Source organism: Triturus cristatus, chromosome 4_2 (genome assembly GCF_964204655.1).
Source record: "Triturus cristatus chromosome 4_2, aTriCri1.1, whole genome shotgun sequence".
Classification (NCBI taxonomy): domain Eukaryota; kingdom Metazoa; phylum Chordata; class Amphibia; order Caudata; family Salamandridae; genus Triturus; species Triturus cristatus.
The window spans coordinates 43,948,997-43,971,826 of record NC_140586.1 but is presented as its reverse complement, the minus strand read 5'-3'; the positions used below and the strand labels follow the sequence as shown (position 1 = coordinate 43,971,826).

At 44.4% G+C, this 22,830-nt stretch overlaps 1 protein-coding gene across 7 annotated transcripts in view; it reads right to left on the bottom strand.

Annotated features, from left to right (window-relative positions):
• Positions 1-22,830, bottom strand: part of TMBIM6 (transmembrane BAX inhibitor motif containing 6) — a 39,211-nt gene that overhangs the window by 10,810 nt on the left and 5,571 nt on the right. For 3 of the 7 annotated variants that reach the window (XM_085600379.1, XM_085600378.1, XM_085600380.1), the window contains exons 2-5: positions 3,137-3,239; positions 2,109-2,217; positions 1,132-1,252; positions 989-1,037 (exon numbers count right to left, since the gene is read on the bottom strand). In XM_085600379.1, coding sequence (XP_085456505.1) covers positions 989-1,037; positions 1,132-1,252; positions 2,109-2,217; positions 3,137-3,239 — 382 coding nt within the window. Of the gene's footprint in view, positions 1-988; positions 1,038-1,131; positions 1,253-2,108; positions 2,218-3,136; positions 3,240-5,194; positions 5,476-19,481; positions 19,505-19,561; positions 19,594-22,830 lie in introns of those variants that run through there. The other 4 variants (XM_085600383.1, XM_085600384.1, XM_085600381.1 and 1 more) reach the window with 4 other exon arrangements.

The window sequence follows — 22,830 nt, the reverse complement described above, 5'->3', positions numbered from 1 at the left end:
TGCTTACTTTTATGCGGATGAGAAAGGGCTCTAGTCCAAACCCTCTTCTCTTTGAGGAAGACTGGCTGAGACACAGGAGTAAACAAGCATTTGCAATGCAATAGGTCTTGTATTTCCGAGACTTTGAGCTATTGGCACTGTAAATGTCAATAGCTTAAATTCTCGCAAGTGCGATACCTATTGTATTGCAAATATTGTTCGTTTCCAAGCGCCCCATGCTGCGCTTGCACTTAATAGAGACCATGCCCCTTTCTTTAGACTAGCAGCGTGCAAGCCATTACTATTAAATGCAAGTGCGTTGTGGGGCATTTGGAAACAACCCACCCCAAAAAAATATTTGTGAAGCAATAGGTGTCACATTTGTGAGAGTTTAAGCTATTGTCATTTACAATGTCAATAGCTCAAACTCTCTTAAATGAGACCTATGGCATTCCAAAGAAGCGGACGCCATTGTCCCGGCTGCTTGGAAAGTGAAAGCCAATATTGAAGCCAAGCACGTCGTGCCTTCAGTAAGACAAAACTCACTGAAGAAATAGTGCTTCCAGACTAAACAACACACGACAGTGTAACTAAAGTAAAAGGGCAAGTCCTCATGGGAGGTTACAAATGAAGACCAGGCGGTACCAACAGGCTGAGTACCGAATCAAAACTAGCATTTACAAAGGAGAAAGACACAAGCCAATGAAAAATATGGGCAGAGAGTGGGCGGAGCTTAAAGTGCATAATACAGCCTGCTGCGCAGAACAGCGTATGCGCTGCCCAGGCTCGACCTAAGAAAGTGACTGCTGCTAAGCATGCGCCTAAGCATACACCCACAGACATCCCACGGTAAGCAGTGACTCAGGAAAAAGGGAAGTTGATCAAGTTATAGTGGCAAATGTGAAGAGAGAACATCTGTCCAATGTACAAGTGTTGGTCCCCTTGAAGGCCAGAAGTCAATGCACCACAGGGGAACAGAAGGCAAAAACTCAAAGTTAGTGATACATACCTGGGGTTAACTGATATAACAAAATCCAATACTGGTCCTAATCCGATACCTGCAGAACGAAGAAACAGTTACTGTTAAACCAGAGACCAACGTCAACCCTGCAGCATAAGCAATTAAGTGTTCTTCGGCCATGTCAAACATACCTGTGAGAAAGGCAAATCCAGCCAGAATGGACAGCCTCTTCTTCTCCACCTCCGGGCTGTGTGGTGTAAACATCAGCCATAGCATCAGCCCCAGTGAGCCAAACAGGGACAGAAAGCCAGCCTGCAGGAGCAAAGAGACCACATCTGTACTTAGAAAGACTTGCTAATACCAACACGCAAAAAATGGACAGTAAGAACAACATTAACGAGAGTGGGTGCGGCAACATCAGTCACCGTGAACAGCCTGGCAAAAGCAGGAAGTCCACCTTGTAGTAGCTAAGAGTTGGTAGCCAAAAGGGCAGGAAGCAGGGAATAGCAACAGACAATGTAAACATTAGTCACAGCATAATCCCCAGCAAACCCAGTAGGAATATTAATGTAGACGGCAGAAGTGAGAGAAACCACATCTATACTTCAACAGGGTTGCTGGACTACCAATGTGTAAAAAGAAAGTGAAAACAGACCCACAGGCGGAAGGGTGAGCGCATCCTCACCACTATCCCCAGTGAGCCACCAGGGAAGAAGATAGTCTGCAGCAGCAAAGAGCAATGTCAAACACTATAGACATAACATGACAGAGAGCTAGGAATATCACCAGGGTAGCGAGGGCTCAGCATCAGGATGGTCTGAACTACAGAAAATAAGTCAGGAAGAAACCAATTTGTGGACTGCACTAAGAACAGCAGAATACCATGTGGTGGTATGGATAATATAGTGGTCTCTCTAGTGAGGCCACCCAGGGCATTCGAACGCAGCTTTACAGGGTCGGATGTGAAATGATCTCTTCCTGGGTCATCCGAGCCTCTGACGAATCGTCACCAGGACCACCTAGTGTATTTGAACTGAGCCCTGCAAGATGGAGTTCATGGTTTGCAAACTCTTCTAATTTCTGAAATTTTACATTTCTACTTTCTGAACTCGTTTGAGCAAGTAGCTTTGAGGGATGTTGTGGATCATGGGACGCACGGATCTCCTACCTGGATAACTCTTGTCACCACATGGATATAGGCACCGGCAGCAGCTACAAACATGCAGAGGGCAAAGCTGGCATAAACTTTCTTCAGGTGCTGCTGGGTGGAATACGAGCTGAAACAAAGTGAGAAAACACAGTTGGCATCCCTTCCTCAGAATACAGAACTCCATCCACAAACAATCCATACTCCACTAATCAGTTGGTATATTTTCAAAACTAATTTGTATGTTTATATAGCCAAAAGGGTTTACGCAGGAAGGACCTTAATTTGAGCAAAGGCACGGACAATCAAACTGCACAGAAAAGCCATTGTCTCTCTGAAGCTGAAAGCGGTAAAGACAAATTAACATTTGCTAAACACAGGAAACATCCATTGGTGTAGCCAGTAACTCACATATGGGCGAGTATCAAATCAGGCCATTATGTGCACATCTACTTTCGTAGGCAACAAAGAAATGTCCTCATGGGAATTTTTCTGGAAGTCAAGGATTACAGCTTCAACCCGCATCTGCAATTCTTTCTCCAGACACCGACCATCAACCGATCCAGTACGGTCTAAGTCATGGGTACTGGTAAACATTTGCCAAGGGGCCACAACGTATGATCTGTGGTGTGACCGAGGGCCGAACTGTGGTAGTATGGGGCCCTGGGTGGGTCAGGGATTGTGTAAGGAGGTTTAAAAAAAATGTAATAAACTGGCAAGCATTTATTTGCAGGTTAACTAAAGTTAAGTGGTGCAGGACACCATGCAAATAAATGCCTGTAAAGGCCAAGAGGGCCACAAGCGGCCCCCGGGCTGTACTTTGGGTATCAGTGGTCTAAGCAGTATGACAACACTCCTATGGTTGCAGACATTCCAAAGGCATTCCCTTAGCTACTACTCTGTCAAAGACCCAGGAAGCTTTATATATATATATTTTTTTAAATGCCCCAATATCTGTTTGGTTTCGAGATGTCATTAGGAGATCTGCCCTACAATAGATGCAGACCACACACACACCAGGGACGGTCAATAGCGATAGAAACACTCACATGTGAGAGAACTTAAAGAGAGCATCAAAGTTAATGCTGCGATCAAAGACGTTCATCGTGGCGTCGGATGGTGTGACTGATGTCACTTCAGAAGATGTGGAGCCTGGCAAGAAACAAAAGGAGAAAACATTAGAAACGGATAGAAACGACCCCCGACATTCAAACCCCCCCCCCCCCCCCCTCCCCCAATGTGTCTTGGAAACCGTGGATGTTCTGCTATACAATAAATCTGGGCCATCAAACAGAGTCCGTTTGCTTATTTGGTAGACCAAGCTCACAGGTCATGTTCTTTTGTCAACGGCGGAAAAAACCAGAGGCCTAGAGCCAACGAGGAACATTATTTTGTTTGACAAGAGTTTGGCACAGAACAAAAGACTGACCAAGAAGGGGAACTACCATCGCCACCTAGAAAAGACACTTATGAACAAAGGGTCCACAGGCAGTTTTTTTCCTCTACACTCGAGACATTGTTCCTAGTTGCCATAAGAAAGCCAGTGTTAAAATGTAATACTGTAAATTAGTAGCATCGAAAAAAAAAGAAAGAAATAAAAGCGGACTTTTGCAGAAGGCACAAACCACGGATACTGTGAATGCAGACGCCTGCCTGGCAATACAAGGTATATGTAACATACGCAATTTAAAAACGCAGAAGTTTCAATTAAGGGGACAGACGTATGCGGGCATGAAATCCAGATCTCACCGCCCCCCGCCCCCTAAACAAACCTGTTTAAGACTGTGCGTACATTGATCCTCAAGAGAACCAAGGCTCCTCTCCCTCTAAAAACACAAAAGGTCGCAGCTGCTCCCTGCCACAAACACCAAAATCCTGCTCTGCCCGTTACATGAAAGGTGCGTCAGACTCTGGGTGTGGAATGCCTATACCAAAGCCACTCTGCTTCCCCAATAAACGCCACCCAAAACACACATGCCTTAGCAATCCTAGCCAACAGTCATTCCAAACCAGCCGCACATTCCAGGGAGAGTCCCCCTCTAAAGATTTTCTTGGAGTCACCCCCAACCTCGTTAACCCTGCACAGACGGGTCGGTACAGCGCTTCCACCCATGCCTGCACGAAATAAACAAAGCCTGTCGTCCAACATTCTCTGAAAACAAGCCCTGTGGCTGCCCAGGCGTACAGCCAGTTCGTCAAGAACCAGATACATAAGCAGACTTCTCGGTTTCGTACACATGCTGCCAGGAAGTGAGAAATTAGAAACTACGTGAAGATCTGCAAGCGTCGGCTGAAAAGATCCTGCAGTGGGTGACGTTTTGTACCACACCCATAGGACAACCCGTAAGTACAGAGACTTGAAACCGTAAACTTCAGTCTACAATCTCTCCATTTCTGAGAGTCACACATTTGTTTAATGGTATAGTGCTCCAGATCCATAGCCAACACCTCCCACCCCCACTGCAGAGCCAACATTCCGAAATAGGTAAAGCAAAAGCCATGGTCGCCCCCTGAAATACCGACTGTCAACTGTTCAGAGGACTGTTAAAGATTCCTACATAAAACTACTTTCCAATGGCTATCACAGCCTGGGCTGCAGACGGATCCTCTCCTCTCCACATCACATCTTTCAGCACTCTGCCACAGCGCGCCTACCGCATCTCCAGGACTAGAAAGCTCCAACATCTCCTTCACTCAGAACATCCATCTGACATCAGTGCTTGCCCACAGGACTCCAGCGGGTATCTTTACAGGAAACCCTTCAGTGCTTTGCTGAAACTACAGCACCACAATTTTTCTTCTGACCAAAGCAAATGGCAAATCCTATTCCATGAACTGTATAAAAGTAAAGACTCCTCCTTCAGCAAAAGTGTAATCGAACCACGGCTTTCGTTAACAGAAAAAGCCACTAAAAATAATAGCACAAGCAGTGTAGCTGACCAATCTTTACCAATAAAATCCAAGCAGAAGGTGCCGTAATAGCTTGCACTGTGAAAAAACAAACGTTTTGAGAACCCAGTGCTACCAGACACCATACACTGTTGAAAAAACAGGCAAGTCTTGTTTACCTGCTCCCAGGTTACTAAAACAGAGTAAGCACCACTCACCTCACTTGAAAAGGACTAAGTGAAAAGCAGTCTCTTCGCCTCTCTTGTTCACTGCATACTGAAAAATAGTACCTGGTGAAGCTCAGCTCTTTAGAAATCATCCCCAGGGGCAGGGTCCTCTGGGACTCTGACATACAGGTAAGGCTGCAGTTGCGATTGGTCTAGATGGTGCAATTATTGCACACAGTTGCAAGGAGAACCTTGCGTATGTGTCAGGTGAGTCCCTGGAGGCTCAGAAGCAGCAAATGCCCTGGCCCTTCCTGGCTAATAGTTCTGTCTACGCTTTTAATGATGTCCACAATCGGAAGAACACACCCAAGCCCCACCTACTTCAGCACACACGCAACACCGGGAAATACAAGGTTATCTGATCCATGAGGCCAGCAAAAAAAAAAAAAAAAAAAAAAACCTATACAGAGCACAACCACACATATGTCCAAAACATATGCCTTCTACACCACTAAAGCACTCTGACAAAACATACTGTGGTCTGACAAAGGCACCTTTATATTAAAATTATACTGCTCTCTACTCACCAAGAAAACACTACTCTGACCACAACATGCTGCTAACTCCATAGAAGAGTCCAATGATGGTCCCAAGTGGTGGATCCATGACAACCAAGGCTATATAAAGATTCTTATTTACATTAATTCAACATTAATTCGATGTAAATGTACACCTTTATCAATGCATCCCATAAGGACCAACAGACGCCATTACTCTACACAACATAAAGCGCCCTGGACACCACTCCATTCACTATCGTCAACTTTCAATTCCCAGACATTGTTTGCAAACCTACATATCATGACAACACGATCCTTTTCTCCGCACCACCAGCAGAAAGAAATCTGGTGAATAAATGATTAATGTGGAAAGTGCATACTACTTTACGGTAGGTATCTTCCATGAGCACCTCACAGGTGACTAACAATGACAATTTGATAGTCCGACAGCAAACTCATGCACTTGTTAGGAACAATAAGCTGCTGATAAGGAGCAGGCAATCTGAAGGGAGGCAATTAAATCTTAATTTTAATAAAAGACTCTAAAAAACACATGCAATAGAGACAATATAAATCATGACTGTGCACGAATGAGTTGATCAAATTAGAAATAGGATACTCATGCAGTTGCAACGGAAGCATTTGGTTTTGGAATAGGGATCCCAAGTACAATTAAAGTGAACTTCTCATAAGAAATGGAATACAAACATTTGTATTGTTTCACAAGACACCCACAAGCACAGCAAGATAAACAGCATTAGGTGCCTAATAATGAGTTGGCTGTCGAACCGATGGAAATTTGACATACTACACAACTCATATCACACAGTGAAGTAGTGTCAGATTCACTACACTAAGCCTTTAAGTTGCTTAATTAAATCTAAGGGAGAACAGATGAATGCAGGATGTGCTAAAAGCGATATTGCCCAATTCCCACAGATATTAAAACAGCTAAGCTTAAAGAACATTTGCTTAATGGAAAAAAATCTTTAGGTCACAGATCCCATTCAATAGTGGCCAAATCTAATTACTATGTCATTTGAAGACGTCACAAAGGTGCTAGGTTTAATCTCTGGGGGCTCGGGTGAAGACGATTGCCCTTCCTTAAGGAAAAGGCTGAGGCAGTGGCAACTTTCTGAAGAGGCATATGGACAACTACTAAAGATCTGATCATCATAGCTGGAGGGCTCACACTCAAAACAGTCATCAACAAGTGGTTCATCTTCTGATCAAACTAAAATTAAGAATGATAGAAATGGTGCCCGTTGTCCCCGTTGCTTTTTGCTCTCGCCCTGGAGCCACTCGCTGCCTGGCTCCGTTGGGAGCCCTCGCTTAGAGGGATCCGGTGGGGCCCGGGCTTTGAAGATCGGGTCTCGCTGTATGCGGACGACATTCTCCTGTATCTCACCTCACCACGGCAGTCGCTCAACGTCCTCTTTGACGTTCTGACCTCCTTTGGGAACAATTCGGGTCTCACGATCAATTGGTCTAAATCCTGCGTTTATCCCATCTCTGGTGGTCCTCCTCTCCTGCCGCCTCGGCTCCCGATTCAAATATCTCTGCGCGGCTTTAAGTACCTGGGGATATACGTTTCGCTGGACCCGGCGGCTCGCTATGAGCAGAATCTCCTGCGTCCACTTCGGCGACTGCGGGAGGACACGGCCCGGTGGTGCAGGCTGCCCCTGTCCCCGCTGGGTCGGGCCGCGCTGTTCAAAATGATGTCCCTTCCCAGGTTCCTCTATGCACTCCAGAACTCCTTCGACGTTATCCCAGTGGCCTACTTTCGGGAGGTGGAGAGCCTGCAGAGGAGACTGGTGTGGGACGGGCGGGCGCGTATTGCTCTTGCCAAGCTCACTCTCCCCTGGTATGACGGGGGCATCGCGCTTCCTGACATTCGCAGGTACTATTGGGCCTCGCAGCTATCTGCCATTAACCACGCCACGTATGCGCCCGGCTTGAATCCGGCGTATGAGATGGACAAGTTCCTGCTTCCCGGCGGGAACTACAACAGGGCACTTTATTCCCGCCTGGCTGGCCGGACCCTTACGGGTCCTACTAAGATTGCTGTGCGGACCTGGAGGGCTGCCACGGCGGCCATGGGCTGGAGTGAGCGATTAACATGTGCTACTCCCTTGTTTGCCTCCGACCGCCTGGGCAGCTTGTGGACCACGAAGGGGTTTGACCAGTGGGACACGATTGGTATCAGCAAAGTGGGAGACCTGTGGCACAAGGGCGCGGTCAAGACTTTCGCGGTGCTCCAGGCAGAATACGAGCTGACCGACAGGGAGTTCTTCCGCTACGCCCAGGTTCGACACGCCCTGCTCTCGGTCTTCGGGGAGGGGACCAGGATCCCTGTTTCCTCGCCCCTCGAGGACCGCATACTTGACGGACATGTCCCTGATAGTACTATTTCTTTAATTTATAAAAAATTAATTAATCACCGGGCGGACCTTTTTGTGCACCTTCGGGAGGCTTGGACTGGGGATGGGGTGGAATTGGACGACGAAGATTGGCAGTCTGCACTGTCGTCCCCCAAGGAGGTTGCCATTCCGGCTCGTCTCCGGTTGGTACAGCTCAAGATTCTCCACCGGGTGTATGTGACGGGTCCGCGCTTGGTCTCGATGGGATTTTCCGACGACTGGCTCTGTAAGCGAGGCTGTGGGCTCAGCGCCACCTTTCTTCATATCCTTTGGGAGTGCCGCGAGGTGGCGGACTACTGGCGCCGGGTCCACACGGTAATGGGACAGGTTACTGGGGTTGTGCTGCTGCCGGAGGTGCGTCGCTGTGTCCTGAATGTGTGGGAGCCCAATGACTACAGCGCGGCTCAGACTCGGTGGGCGGCCCTAGGGAACATGATTGCCAAGAGGGACATAGCGCAACTTTGGGGCGCTCAACGGCCGCCCACCGTGTCAGTATGGAAGGAGAATATGGACTGGTGTATGTTTAGGGAGAAGACAGTGTATGTGGCCCGTGGCAAGCCGGGGGCATGGGGTAGCATTTGGGGGCAATGGAACGCGTATCGCGGAGGCATCTGTACGCCCCCCCTGGTAGACACTGATATCGCCATGTCCCCCTGACCCTTGATGGTTCCTGGCGCCTTTTGGAACAACTACATATGGACGTTCATCTCCCTTGACCCCCTCCCCCCCCCTCCGTCCCCGGCCTCCCGGTACTCCTCTCTTTAGCGGATTGCTCAATTGTCCTGACGGGAGTTTCCCGGGGGGAGCCTGATCCGCACTGGTTTCCCTCACAACTCGCCTTTTGTTTTTTATTGTTTTTTCTTTTGTTTTTGTGATTGTTGGACTTACGCTTCCTGTTCCTCGAGAACTATCTGGAGCCACTGCGGGGCAGCGCCCTGGGAACTGATTGCAGCCTTGATATGTGTAGATTTCCTTCTGTACCTAGCGGCCGGCCCGGGTGGTTGTAGGCCCGTACTTGTAACCGAATTATTGTTCAATAAAAACTTTTTCAAAAAAAAAAAAAAAAAAAAAAAAAGAATGATAGAAATGGAAAATGCCCACAGCTGTCCCGCCCTTGTACTTACTGAAAAGCATTCGCTAGAGACAAGCTTGGAAGTGGATGCAAAGTTCTGGTGTTTCAGAAAACTAAACTGTTTATCCACGATAGAGATATAGATATAGATATAGATATAGATATATTTATTATGTGTGTTCAAGGACTTATTCAGCTAACTCCCACTAATAGAACTGACTGGGGTAGGGACACCAGGCATTCACGAGCTTGATTTGCATTCCTGCAGTTACTCCCAGATTCTGAAGGGGCTATAAGTGTGGCTTTGTCAGCCTCCTAAAAACGGCAACAAAACAAGTGTGAACTAACATTGCCATGCCCATAATGGATAGAAAGATAAAAGAGCTAAAATCACAGCAGAGTTCCGATCGCGGCAAAACCACGTTCGTTAACGTCTCCATTACTTTTGTAACTCCTTCCTCTATGTGACCACATCACACAAACATGGCTATGCCACAACATTCAATAAACAGGCTTTGTACATTCAAACACTGATTCATTTATATCCTAGTAGGTCAAAATCACCAAACTGTTTTGAGTTTAGGGTTCAAATGTCATTTAGACATAACTGCAATAAACTAACCCAGGCTGATCAACGTATCTAAAAATAGATGAAGCTGCTCATGAAATAAACTCTTGTACTCTGTAGTAATGAACGCAAAACCCTTGTGCAAATGATGAAATAAACGAACTGCTGTTTGCTTAGCACAACTCCAGCTCTTGGACAAAGCTCTGTACATCGAGGGGTTCCGTATACTTTAAGACTGTACAATTATCGGAGAGGAGGAATCTTCCGGGATGACTCTCAGTGAATAGCAGGAGCCCCTCATTGGTGACAGATTAGATATTTCTTGAAGAAAATCCTCTTCGGTTTCATTCTGAACTGCAGGCATGATGTGGTCAACCAGCAATGCAGAGGGTGGTCCCAAATCCTGGGTGCAGAGTTGAAGCCTGGCCTCTGGGTTCTCTTTGTAAACGTCTTTGCTTCCAGTTTAACCCTAGGATGTTCAGTTTCCCTACTACGTTGATAGTCCAGGAGAGTACTATCCATCACTGGCTTGAATACAAAGCAACAGCTCTTAAAGATGCGGCGTGCTGGAGTCTGGGTGAAGTAAATGCTGACCACAGGTTGTCGCTGTCTACGTGGGAGAGGCGTACATTCCAAGTGGGACAGGACAAGGACTTGAACAGTGGCTCTCAAGTCCCCTCTCTGAAGAGAAAGCTCGACTTTGCTTACAAGTGAAAATTGATATAAAGTAGCATACCATTTCTTGGAGACATGGGATTAGAAGGAGAGGGTAAAGTTGAGAAGAAGCTAAGCGTTTGGTTAAAACAAAAGTGATGAGGAATGCTTGCAAATAGCGGAACCACTGGCATTCACTCAGAGTAGCATTTATTTGAGTGTTTTCTATAGCGTGAACTTGACCCGAAGGTATCAGAGTGCTTTACAGAGTACGCACAACATGCGATACATAGAGAGTAGATGGATATATTATGCCAAAAGTAAAAAAACAGTAAACAGTATAGAAAAGGATACGTAAACACAATAGCAGCAAGAACCCTAGTTACAAAAAGCAACAATAGAAAATACATAGCAGCATTGTCACAAGAAGAATCCAAAAGAAGATAGGATGAATGAAAGCAGCAAGTTCTGAGGTAGTCATGGAAGGGAGCCGCCAGGGTGAGGAGAGTAGAGCCACGGAATTTCCCCAATGTAGTTAACGGACATGGCATGTCCGTTAACACATAGTCAGTACAGATTTGCATAAAAGGCAAGGCGCATCTTTGTCTAGGGTGGCCACTGATGGGTTGAAATGCTACCTGGAGCGATTGCCAGTGGTTAGATTATTTGCAAGCATTCCTCCCATCGCCTTTTGTGTGAAGCGGAGTGGTTACACATTTCTAGTAAGTGGTGGTGTGAATCCACCCACTTTCAAGTGAAAAAGACAGATTCTAATAATTCTGTTAATACATTTTAAACTATATAACCCGACTCCAGGCAAGTCATCCAGAATTAATCAGCCAAAACGTACTCCGCTCTGGCTTTTTTGCCCAGAAAGCTTTTTCAATGTTGTTAGGGACTGAAGTATTTATTTGGTGGGGAAAAAAAGAAACCAAACGAGAACATAGCAGCAAGATTTGAATTCACAGCAGAGATTGCTTGCATTCTAGTCAAGATTACCCAACTTTCAGGACTTGAACTTCTAAGAACACACTGAATTATAAATATGTTGTCTTGATAGAACGTCACTATTATTTGAAATAGTTTACACTTCTCTCACAAAGATACTTCTGAAGACTATTCTCATTCTGCAAGTACAATAAACGATGTTCAGAGCAGGATGATCGCTAACAGACCTACAAATGTTATTTTTTTCCTCTGTTCACATGCAGGTTTTTTTTTTTCTGTGATCACCACTGACTCAGAAAAACTTTACCAATATTAAAATTGCTTTTTTTTCCCGCCAATGTTTGAATCTTGAATTCATTCTACAAATTCCTTGGTGAATTAAGCTCCTACAGCTGCCAACTATGCCTTACAGGGATTTTCTAAAATGCTCAATTATTCCAGGAAAATATAAGTTGACAAGATTGGGCCAACTTAACAAATCAAATAGCAGAAGCACACTTGTGAAAAGCAGAATCTAATCCAGTGACATTTATGCTGGTTTTCCAGTTAAATGTAAATTTGCACTGTGAATAATCTCCAGATTTTCTCTTTAAAAACAAGATCTCCATAAATTAAAGACAGCAGGTACTAAATGTTTTAATTTGGTAGCTGCAGCCAGCAAGAACACCGCCATCTCTTGTGTAATTAACTCATCGGATTACATACTGCCCAGGGCTAACATTTATTGCCATTGAATAACAATGTGCTTTTGAAAAACACTGGCCTATTGAATACTGCAATGCCACGGAGTAAAACTGGCTGCATAGCATACATAAAATGCGCTACTAGCATGGACTGCCACAGGAGACCAATGCGTCCTTGACTAATAGTGATCCCCCTAGGATAACACTAGACTTTCGCCCAAGACTGGCCCAACAGGATATTATACCAACGGTGGCCCTAGTATTTGATAAATTCTGGAGTGGAAATGGCAGAGTTCTGAACCCTGTGCCCTCTATTGCGTTTCAACGTAGGCACAGGCCTGAATAGCCGTAAGACAACTGCTGAATCACTGGAGCAGCCACGACACCAGCGTGTAAGCGGGACACCCAACATTGGCTTATACCATGTGCCCTAGTTTATCCATCCTCCCACAATTTCACACATTGAGGCAAATGGCAGCAGTAGCTCCCCTCCTATCATTTTGTAACTCTGGCGTCTACTTATAAATGTATCAATTAGTGAGGGGGCAAGAAAGAGCTGCTTGTGCATGCGGGTAAAAATATTTAATAACAGACCTGCCCGTCACCTTTAGTTCCACACAGGACATACTAGCACCAGGACACTGAATAAACTGCGGTCCATCCAGAGATACACGCAACAGGCCAAATGTTCACTTAACACGGAGTTAAGAGATAGTATTCGCTCAGTGAAGACAGCAAGCTAGTTTGCATCTGTCACACAAATAAGAACCATCTTCACGAGCCATATCCTCCTCAACCATCTTCTACGTGCCAGAGTATGGGGCTGCCCCTCACCTAGTGCAAAGCAATCTTTTGCTCAACTGACACGAACGTTTAAGTAGAGACAGTAGGGGTATCCCTTACTTGCCACAGCCAGTAGCGCTATCCCTCAAGGGTTACAGACAGCAGCTCTATCATCTGGAGTGTACCCGTCTACTGATCCAACTTCATCCGCCTACCACATGGTTCTCATAGGCAAACCCCCGCCTGAAAACACTGCTACAGTTTACATAGGTTAGGTGGAAGGCCAAAAGGGCAGTATGACCCAAAGACCTCTCATGCAGAGCCACCACTCTAATATTCTACTGCGGAGATTGTAGAAGGCATGTATAATGGAAAAAGCCTGGCAGTGAATAAACTATTGTTAACAAATAGCCAACAAGCAGTGTTCTTACTGCACTACACTACACTTCTTGTTTTAGAGAAATAAAATGTGGTGTCCCACAGGGATTGGCTCTCTCAGTCCTACAAGGCTTAATGTATAAATGTCTTCAATGGCCCTACAAGTTCAGCCTTGGGATTTTTCCATATAGTATCTTATGCAAATGACCCTCAGTTGTCGCTCGATTTTCAACAACCGGATAACACTAGGATTGCAAACTTTTAGGGAGGTCTCAGCTGTAGAAAACCGGATGCCTAGCAGCTGAATTCAGATACATCTGAAAGGTTTGTTTTTGGGAATGTATCCATTGGACATACAGAAATTCTGGCCAGTTGTGTTGGGGGACTCACCCATTCTAAAGGCAGTAGTCAGGAATTTTGGGGGTGTAACTGGACACTAGACTCATTTCAATAACCGCTACAGTGGACTTAACAGTGGTTTGTTTTGCTCTATTAAAATCATTATGAAAGACTAACATTTCTTCCAGTTTCTACCCGGGAAGACATTATGCATGCCTTAATTACATACAGGTTGGATTATGCAAATGTACTTTACCTGGAGGAATGAACGAAACTGGGGATAGGCTGCAAAGAGTGCAGAATGCGGTGGTGGAAAGATGGATCCTAAATATTCCCAAGAGGCGAAGGTCTGGTGCTACTGTACTTGTTACCAGACAAGCAAAGAATTGAGTTTAAGGCACTAATAATTACCCATATGGCTATACATAAAAAGGTCCGTGTTATATTCTGAAGAAAGAAAATATATATCCCATATGGCACTTCCCTCAGTGAAAATAGGTCATCTTTGCTTCCCTAGGATACATAAGACTAGGGCATGCAGGAGGCCTTTTGCTTTTCAGACTCGATGCCACTCTTGGATTCTCTGCCCTCTGTTTTCATAGCTAAACTAGAAACTCTTGTTTAGAGAATGCTAGAGGATTTGGGTAGAAGAATGTAAATGTTGCAGTTTTCATGTGCGTTTGCCCAGCACTCTTCCTTTGTAAGCAGCAGATCCTCCCTCCCCCAGTTTCCACACATGGAAACCCTCATTTGGTTCAGCTCAATCGCTCGTATCCAATTTTGCCCACAACAGAAAACGTCCCAAGAAGCAAAGCTTTAGCCACTAATGCGCTTTACAAACTCTGGGAGCATTTTACAAAGCCCACATGTCCTTGAGAAAGGAGAAGGCGATGGATAAAAAGATGGACAGGAATTTGGGACGCAGTGATGCCGATTAACAGGACAGCACTGCACTAAGAAAGTCATAACTACACAGAGATTACCCATCATGACTGACCTAGACAACAAAATAAAAACCTTAATTTAAGATTACACTTGTCACTAAACACAGCAGTCAGACATTAAAATAAACAATGTCAGCAATGCAAGCAGACCCTTATCACCTTTCAGAAAGACCCAAGAAAGTGGAGTTCTATCCTATACAGCAGGGTTCTCTAAAGTCGGACCTGGAGGGTCGGATCCATGCCAAATTTTTAGCATATGCCATTTAGATAAAAGTAGTTATCTTAAAAATCTTGCATGGATCTGGCCCTCCAGAAAATACTTTGGAGAACCCTGCTATACAGCCTAAAGACCACCAAGAACTGAGTCCGACTGCCACAGCTGACATGGGTTAGGGTAGAGGGTCAAATGACCGGCATCCCACGTATGATACATTCCACAGAAACAATCCTAAACTCACTAAACCCTCACACAGGATCGGCCAACAGCTTGCAACGACCCACCCTTACAGACAGAAGAATCCGGAAAAACACAACAGAACTCAATATATTTAGCAGGGTGTGTACACATATCCGAGGTCAGATAATTGTCCCACAAGGCGAATCCAACAGCCCCTGGGGCGGCAACTATTGAGCCCATGGGCCACATGTATGATGCCTGAAAATTAGACCATGTTCAGCTGAACGAGAACATTAAAACCAGTATACTTGGGATTTTCCTTCGGAGTTTAATTACCACCTTCCTTATGGAACAGGTGGAAAGCTGAGAAACACTGACAGGGGCAGGTCAAATGTATTACGGTTAATTGAAACCATTACATACAACGTGCAGCAAATATGAAAATTACTGGAATTCAAATACAGATTCATAAGTAACATCTATAATGCTAAAATGATACAAGGTGATAAAAATGTAAAACAGAGCAGACACACATTCAACATTAAAAATGCATTAAGGGATTGGTTAAAAAAAAAAAAATTATGTTTTATTAGTATCCAGTCAGGCAAGAGTTTGTTATAATCAGAACGCAAAGGTCAATGGACAAATACCACGAGTAACCGGAATTTGTTATTGCAACAGCCCATAGTACTAAAGTGACCTTGCACATAAGCCAACCATTTATGCCAGTAAATAAAACTGCAACTGCAAATTTGGCTAACGGAATTTCATCAGGCTGCGTGACCCATACGTCCTATTGATGGAAACAGTGACTCTACAGCGGGCCAAATAATGGCTCCTACAAATATAATTTAGGGGGGTTGGGAAGGATCAGTGCAAGTTCGCTAAGGTGGGAAATGAGGACGTTCCAGGCAAATTACACAGAGATAGTAACAAAACACCAAGTGCCAAAATAATGAAGAGCTCCCATATGCTCATAGAATGTGATTATAAAAAACGCCACGTCAAAACCGAACCACTTAGGTCTTTACAGCGCGTCATTAGAATCACAGTTTGTATCACAGTAGGACAAAATTGGCTACTGCTGGTTTGGTTTAGCTAAGAAAGTAGAAATCATGAATTTAATAAATCTGGGTCACCACTTGTGGGTGTTCGCCTTTCAAACAGGTGAATAATAGAGTAGCGATAATTCTGGATGTTAAGCTTGTTGAAAGGAGTTGCTAGCTACCTTCTGCATTTAGTGATACAACAACAACAATAATAATACTAATAATACAAAAAAAGGCACATGCACTATGTGCACCAACGATTCCGTTTTATGTTTGCACAGCCTACATTCCTGCAAGCGTGGCTGCTGTACCCGCTTAGAGATAAAGTTCAAAGTTGAAAACCGACTAAAACGTAGCTGCACTGATCTTAGTTTGTAGCAAGCTGCGTAAGGTCGACTAGAGATTTTTGTTGGTAAAGAAGTTTGTTAACTTGAGTACAGCTGTGTGTGCCATCTTGTTTTAAACACTGATTTGTCTTCACAAAGTGAATTTTTTTTTTTTTTTTTTAATTTATAGCATTTTTGAATGAAGAAAACTGGATTTAAGATTTCCACATCCGGCGAGCCTTTGAAGTTGAGATGGCAGAACTATCATAAATGCACCAGGAGTTTTTCAATGGGCAAGGCAGGGGTTCTTTTCTTCCCAAATGTAATATTGGAGGGAGTTTAGGGAGAATGTTTCAGTTTAAAGCAATATTTCAGGAAGCAGGTTCCAGTGCACATTGTTGATCCAACAGCAGGCGGTCAACAATTCTATTCAGTCCATCTTCCTGGTTCTTTCTCGCCTCCCATGTGGCTTTTACGTAGACCATCCAAAGTGATCTACCTTCTGAAGTAGAGTGGCAGCATCTGAACTTTTGTGTAGTAGCTTCTCTTTATTTATTATGACCTGCTTCTACCACAGAGATTTGTGTACTATTGTTTTATATGAGACCGTTGCATCCCTTCGGTACCCTACCCTGGGCACAGGCTATTTGACAAGTGGTTCTGAAATTGCTGCCAAGCTATTATATCAGACTCCGAGTTACTAAACATCACAAATTGCCTCTTCCATACGTTATTGCGATTTATAGCTTTGAAACCCCAGCTTATTCCCCTCAAGCTATCTGGTCCTATATAGGCTCCTATTGCTTGCAGCTTTTCCATTGGATGATTCAAATTAGTGATACCTATTGTTAGTATCACATTTTGTGGCACATAAGAGTTATGTTGCTTATAAATCAAAGACAAAATAAGTAGCATTTTCGTGGCATTGTCCAGCAATTTTAACAAAAATATAGACAAAAGAAATCCCAATGCAATCTCACAAGCCTGTTCAACAAAAAGGTCCAAGAGGACGGGGTGCAAACCAAAGGTAAATTATACCAACATAAGGCAACAATACGTAAATAATTTTACTGGACCTCAATTAGTTATTATGAAAATCTAGTCTGGCTCGATCACTCCTGGATCTACACTAGGCACCCTTGCTGCAGAATACTCAAATTTCTCAAGAAAGAAAACCATACCCCTTTAGCAGGTATAATTCAAAAGCACTGCACAACGTCTTCCACGCGCCCCTATCAAAGCCACTTCAATATAGTTCTTACTAGTACATTAGTACAGTAACGTGTAAAACATCCAGAGTGCTACACTCAGCAGAAACCAACCTACATGTACCTGCTCATTGCACTAAAACTCTAAAATTCGTATTCAGAAGCAATGTTGGGTTTAATTTACGGTACACCAGACAGCCTGTGGGGCGTGGCAGCACCAATTTCCAACACAAAACAGCCTGGAAGGACGGTTTTCCACATTACCCATTTATGTGAGACACCAGAAGGCATTCAGTGTCAAGACAGCAAGCATTACAAATATGCGAGATGCTTAGTGTTCTCCTAACCTTTGAACCCGCCAAAAATAATTGATGCTTTCAGAACTCTGCATGAAACATTGGCATCATATTGAACCCCAGCTGAACTGTTTTTTTTTGTTTTTTTTTAAGATGCGAGAGAGAAATACTGCTCTTTAATCTTCGATTACCACAATCAAAGGGTAAAAGATTACAAGTTGACTTCGGCAGCGTGACACCATTGAACTGCAGTTCACGTCACGTGCAGCAGCTAGAAACTTAAGATGCTTCGGAGCTAGCAACTATCTTTTAATCTGGAACTAGGCAGCAGATGGCGGATCGCGTGACGACGCAGAAAACAATTATTGGGCAGCAAGGTATATTATTCCAATGACTATGCAACCAAGAGACACTAGTGGTTTCGAGACTGCAAACAAGTCAATTGGGCAACTCGACACTTGAAACTCTGGAGCTGCTAGGTACAGAGTCCACTTGTGAGGGAGTGAGAATAAATCTGCTGAGTCGGTCCTATGACTCGTTTGTCGGCCGTACAGTTGCTGTTAATCAGATTTCCTTCTAAAGAGTATAAATTCACAAGTTAACAGCAGCTGGCAGTGTCCTTGCACATTCAAAGGGGGGGGGGGGGGGTCTGCCGTTTCGTTTCAGCGCAAAGACTCGAGAATGAAACCCTTTACCTCTTTCCTGCCAAGGACCAAGCTCTATTCAACATACGAAATTTCAGGACTTCCCATTTCATGACTTTCGAAGGTGTACGATAGAGGACTGAAGGGAGGGACATGCGGAAATCCTCTCTCGGGTAAGAATTAACCAAAATACTCGATTCATGTAAATTCAGGCTCCAAAGTTTTGGACTGAGGAGAGCTTGTTGTGTTGGAAGCAGGTTGACAGTTTTTTACAGTCATCTGGAGCAGGTCTGGTAGTTTTTACTCGTTTTGAAGGCATAAGTACGTGAATGTGGGTGATTGTTTTCACAGACATTAAAGGAAGCGACTAGACCAACAGCAGGTACTTGGTGTGGATTTAACAGATGGGACCAGCGTGGATTCTGCAACTTAAGTTCTTAAGCGTGCTCCACCACCTGCTCTCCCAACCCATTTCACTCTCGTAGCACTAAATGAACGGGGGGGGGGGGTTTACAAGGATACAGCCATTAAACATCCTTAAACTCACTGGCTGTTGGTCCGCTCCTGTCATTGGCTTCTGTAAAAACAGTAAACACCAGTGATTTTGAAACCAGGAAGGAATCTCAGACGTCAACGATCAGCAGCTAGAGCAGTTTTTCTACTAAACAAACCACACAAATGTATTTATTCAAGTCACCAGTTCGTGTAATTTGAAGGCACTCATTTACAAAACGCCAGGCATTGCACAGGCAAACGAGCGTTCTTTGCGCTACAAGTTGTGCTACGGTGGAACTGTATTTTAATTCTACAGAACCATTGTGGATGCGCGCTCCCTCTGCGTAAATAGTCACGTCTGGAAAAAACTATCCAGTCAAACAATCAACCAGTCGAGAAGGTAATGATACAAAACGATATTAAGGGAAAATGAGCGATGCATAAAGGTCACCAACAAAGCATACAAAACACAGACCAAATTACCTGCAGTTTACATGTATGCCTGCTAGATCTATGAACAGGATTAAAAACTAGCAGGACTGAGTTCATAATAAGGGGGAAAACACAAATTGACCTTAAAATAAGGATATCGCAGACCCTGGCGTGTACCCCACGACACAAGCAGAGTATTAAAGATGAAGTATTTCAGCATACTTCCATGATGCGGCCGAGTCCACTGTTCAGGACAGAAGAACTGGTTTGGCGTCTCTCTTGTTCTTGCATCAGTGGCGTCTGAATGGGAGGGGCCTAGAAGGGGTCATCCACTGCAGGGACAGTTTGCTCTTCGGAAGCACCACAACGTGAAAGCAACGTAGAGACTTGTAAACATGGTGAAAACGCTGGGGCTACCACTGGCAGATACAAGTGAGGAAAAGTCAAACACCTATTTGGAGCATTCATGTGCTCAGATATCATCCAGTTAAGACAGAGGCACCTTCACTGCGTATATTTCGTAGCCTCATATAAATACTGACCCATTAAAGGTAATGCACCGGCCTCAAGGGAGCGCGAGGCAGACCTTTGCGCTGACGTTTCTCTAGCACCCATATGAGGCAGGGTGCGCTGATTATCTTTGTGCAGCTGTCACTATTGCCGAATCTGGCGTCACACGTCCTCTTACATAAGCTCGAGCTACGAACCGGATCTATTTGTTTGCGATCGCAGGAGCCGTCATTATAACATTTATTAAAATCGAAAACACCACCTCCAGGTGGCAGCCAGTGGATTGAAATTCACATTTGGGCTACCCCCGTTCAACTGAGCCCTTCTGTTTGTATCGTGCCGAGAGAGTTTAAGGGGAGCAGAGTGTCTCTTTCAAAGGACGTTAGTTGTGTTGACCAGGGGTCCCGGATTGGCCAGGAAAGCCCAGACAGATTTCGGGAAATTTGGCTCATGTCGCGATTTTCAGAGAGAGTCCACTGAAAATAGGGGGAGGAACGTTTCTCTGTGTGCCAAAGCAGGACTACTTAGCAGCTGTTACCAAAACGCTGTTTAATTAACGGGTATGAAACTGGGTTTAAAAATTAAAGTTCTGGTTATTTCCTTAGAAGAATCACAGACGAGACACTAACTTTGTATCTTGTGTGTGATACTATGTTGATGATCACCGTCACTCTGTATCCCTCGGTTGATAAAAAATGATAGCCTTTCTTTTATTTTCAAAACCTGGTCACCCTAGAGATAGTGACTTTCAACCTTTCCAACAACACACGGTTCGATCTCTCCACCTTACATACAAAGTAAGAACCCAAGAATGAGACAATACAAATTTGATAAAACGCCACACTAACCCACATTTTTTTTTATAGTGTGACTAAATCTAATGAATGAGTTGCCCAACTGTCACCAACTAACGAATACTAAGAATAAGACGTTGATTCCTACCAGGACTCTATTTTTTTGTCATGTATGAGTTTGCTACACATAATATGGCAACAGTGTATTCGGTCCAAAGTGTCAGCCAAACATAACAAATAACTAATGTCTGCACTGAACTAGTAAACTGTACTCTTTCCCTGGACCTACATTCAGGAAGATATTCAAACCCAATACCTGTATTTCAACATATTGTGCTTCCAAGTCAACATGGGACAACAAAGAACCCGGCTACTAATAAAAGGCTAACATCCGGTCAACCTTCCATGCAGCATCAGAGGTAAAACAAAAGCCTCAATGTCTACTGTAAAGGGGAAAACCAGGACTGCCCTGTGAGAATCAATTCAGACATGGTCAAAGGGCCTCACTGTAAGTGGCATCTTAATTCCAATGGGGCCAGCCATGACATTTAGTTACCCCATACGATTTATTTTTAAATCCCCTGGAATACCATAAATCTTTTTAGTTCGAGATTTTGGTTTTCAGCAGCCAGAATATCTGAGGTGAACACTGAAACAAAACAAGAAATTAGCAGAAAAAAAAAATGGGACATGGAATTATTGCGTCCCAATTAATGCCTCATTACTCAGGGGAAGCAAACCACAGGGTTACACCTTTTATTTTATTATTTTTATATAGCGCAAACAAGATCCCGAGGGATATCAGAGCGCTTTACACAAGGCTGAAAGAGGGAATAAGACTCAAGTAATGATATCAAGTAACTACCAAACAGTAGTAGACCCATTAGTCACAGACAAAGGGTACATAGCGAGTAATAAGATTAACAGGTAAATGACAGCTGCTACGGGGGGGCACAACATACAGCCAGAAGGAGCAGAGAGCAGGAACACAAGTTGTAGGGACAATGCAACACATGTTGGTGCACTAGTTGAAGGATCAGTGGTTACGAGCAACTGCACAAAGCCCAAATTAGGGTAGGAATTTGGGCATTAGGAATCTTTAGGCTTCAAGTTTGAAAGCAGTTATTGATGAGATTCTGCGCAAATCAGGAGGAAGAGAGTTCCAGATCTTTGGGGCAGCACATGAGAAGGCTCGACGACAAGTTCTTTTTGTTCATGATACGTGGTTTGAGGAGGAAATTGTTAGCGCTTCTTGAAGCTCTCTCGCCACAGGATAATTCAAGCTTTTGCGCTTGGTACCTGCGGGTGTCGGCGTGCAGGGCTTTGTGCACTAGAACGACAATCTTTATTCAAGCTTCGTAGGGCAATCATTTGAGAGATTTTTAGGACTGGGGAAATGTGCTCATTACGTTTGGTACCAGTAACTAATCTGGACGCCACGTTCAGTGTGGACCTTAATGGAGCCAAGGTGTATTTGGGAAGGCCACAGAGCGTAGCACTGCTATAATCTAGCCTTGGCAGGATCAGTGCTTGAACCGCCTGCTTGAAGTCATTTTGAGGAAGGAAGGGAATGATATTTCTAAGTATCCTCAGCAAGTGATTAGCTTCCTTACATACATTGCTGATATGATCTTTCATATTCAGGTGCTTGTCCAAGGTGATTCCAAGACATTTGGCAGAGTCTACGATGAGAGGGGTGCAGTTGAAAGCAGTGAGGTGAGTCAGACAAAGGTTCGGCTTGAGGGAGAGATGAGGAGGAATTCAGTTTTGGAGGTGTTGAGCAGGTGGTGGTTCTCAGTTAACCAATTTTGAGTAGACGTTAGGGTAGAGTTGAGTGAGATGATGTTGTCCAGGGATGAGATTTTCATGTAAAGTTGGGAGTCGTCCGCGTACATATGGAAGGGAATGTTCATGCCATTTAGAGAATTTGCAAGAGGTTCCAAAAAAAGGTTGAAGAGGATAGGAGAGAGGGCGGACCCTTGGGGGACACCCATGAGTACTGGAGTGGGCTGGGAGAGGGAGTGGTTTGCCTTAACTCTGGTGGAGGAAGGCGGCAGCGAACCATTGTAACACCAGACCAGAGAATCCCATCCTATTCTTCAGAGTGGAAAGGAGGTTGTCGTGATTAACCGTGTCGAATGCGGAGAAAAGATCAAGGAGGCATTTTGGTCAAGCATTTTTAAGATG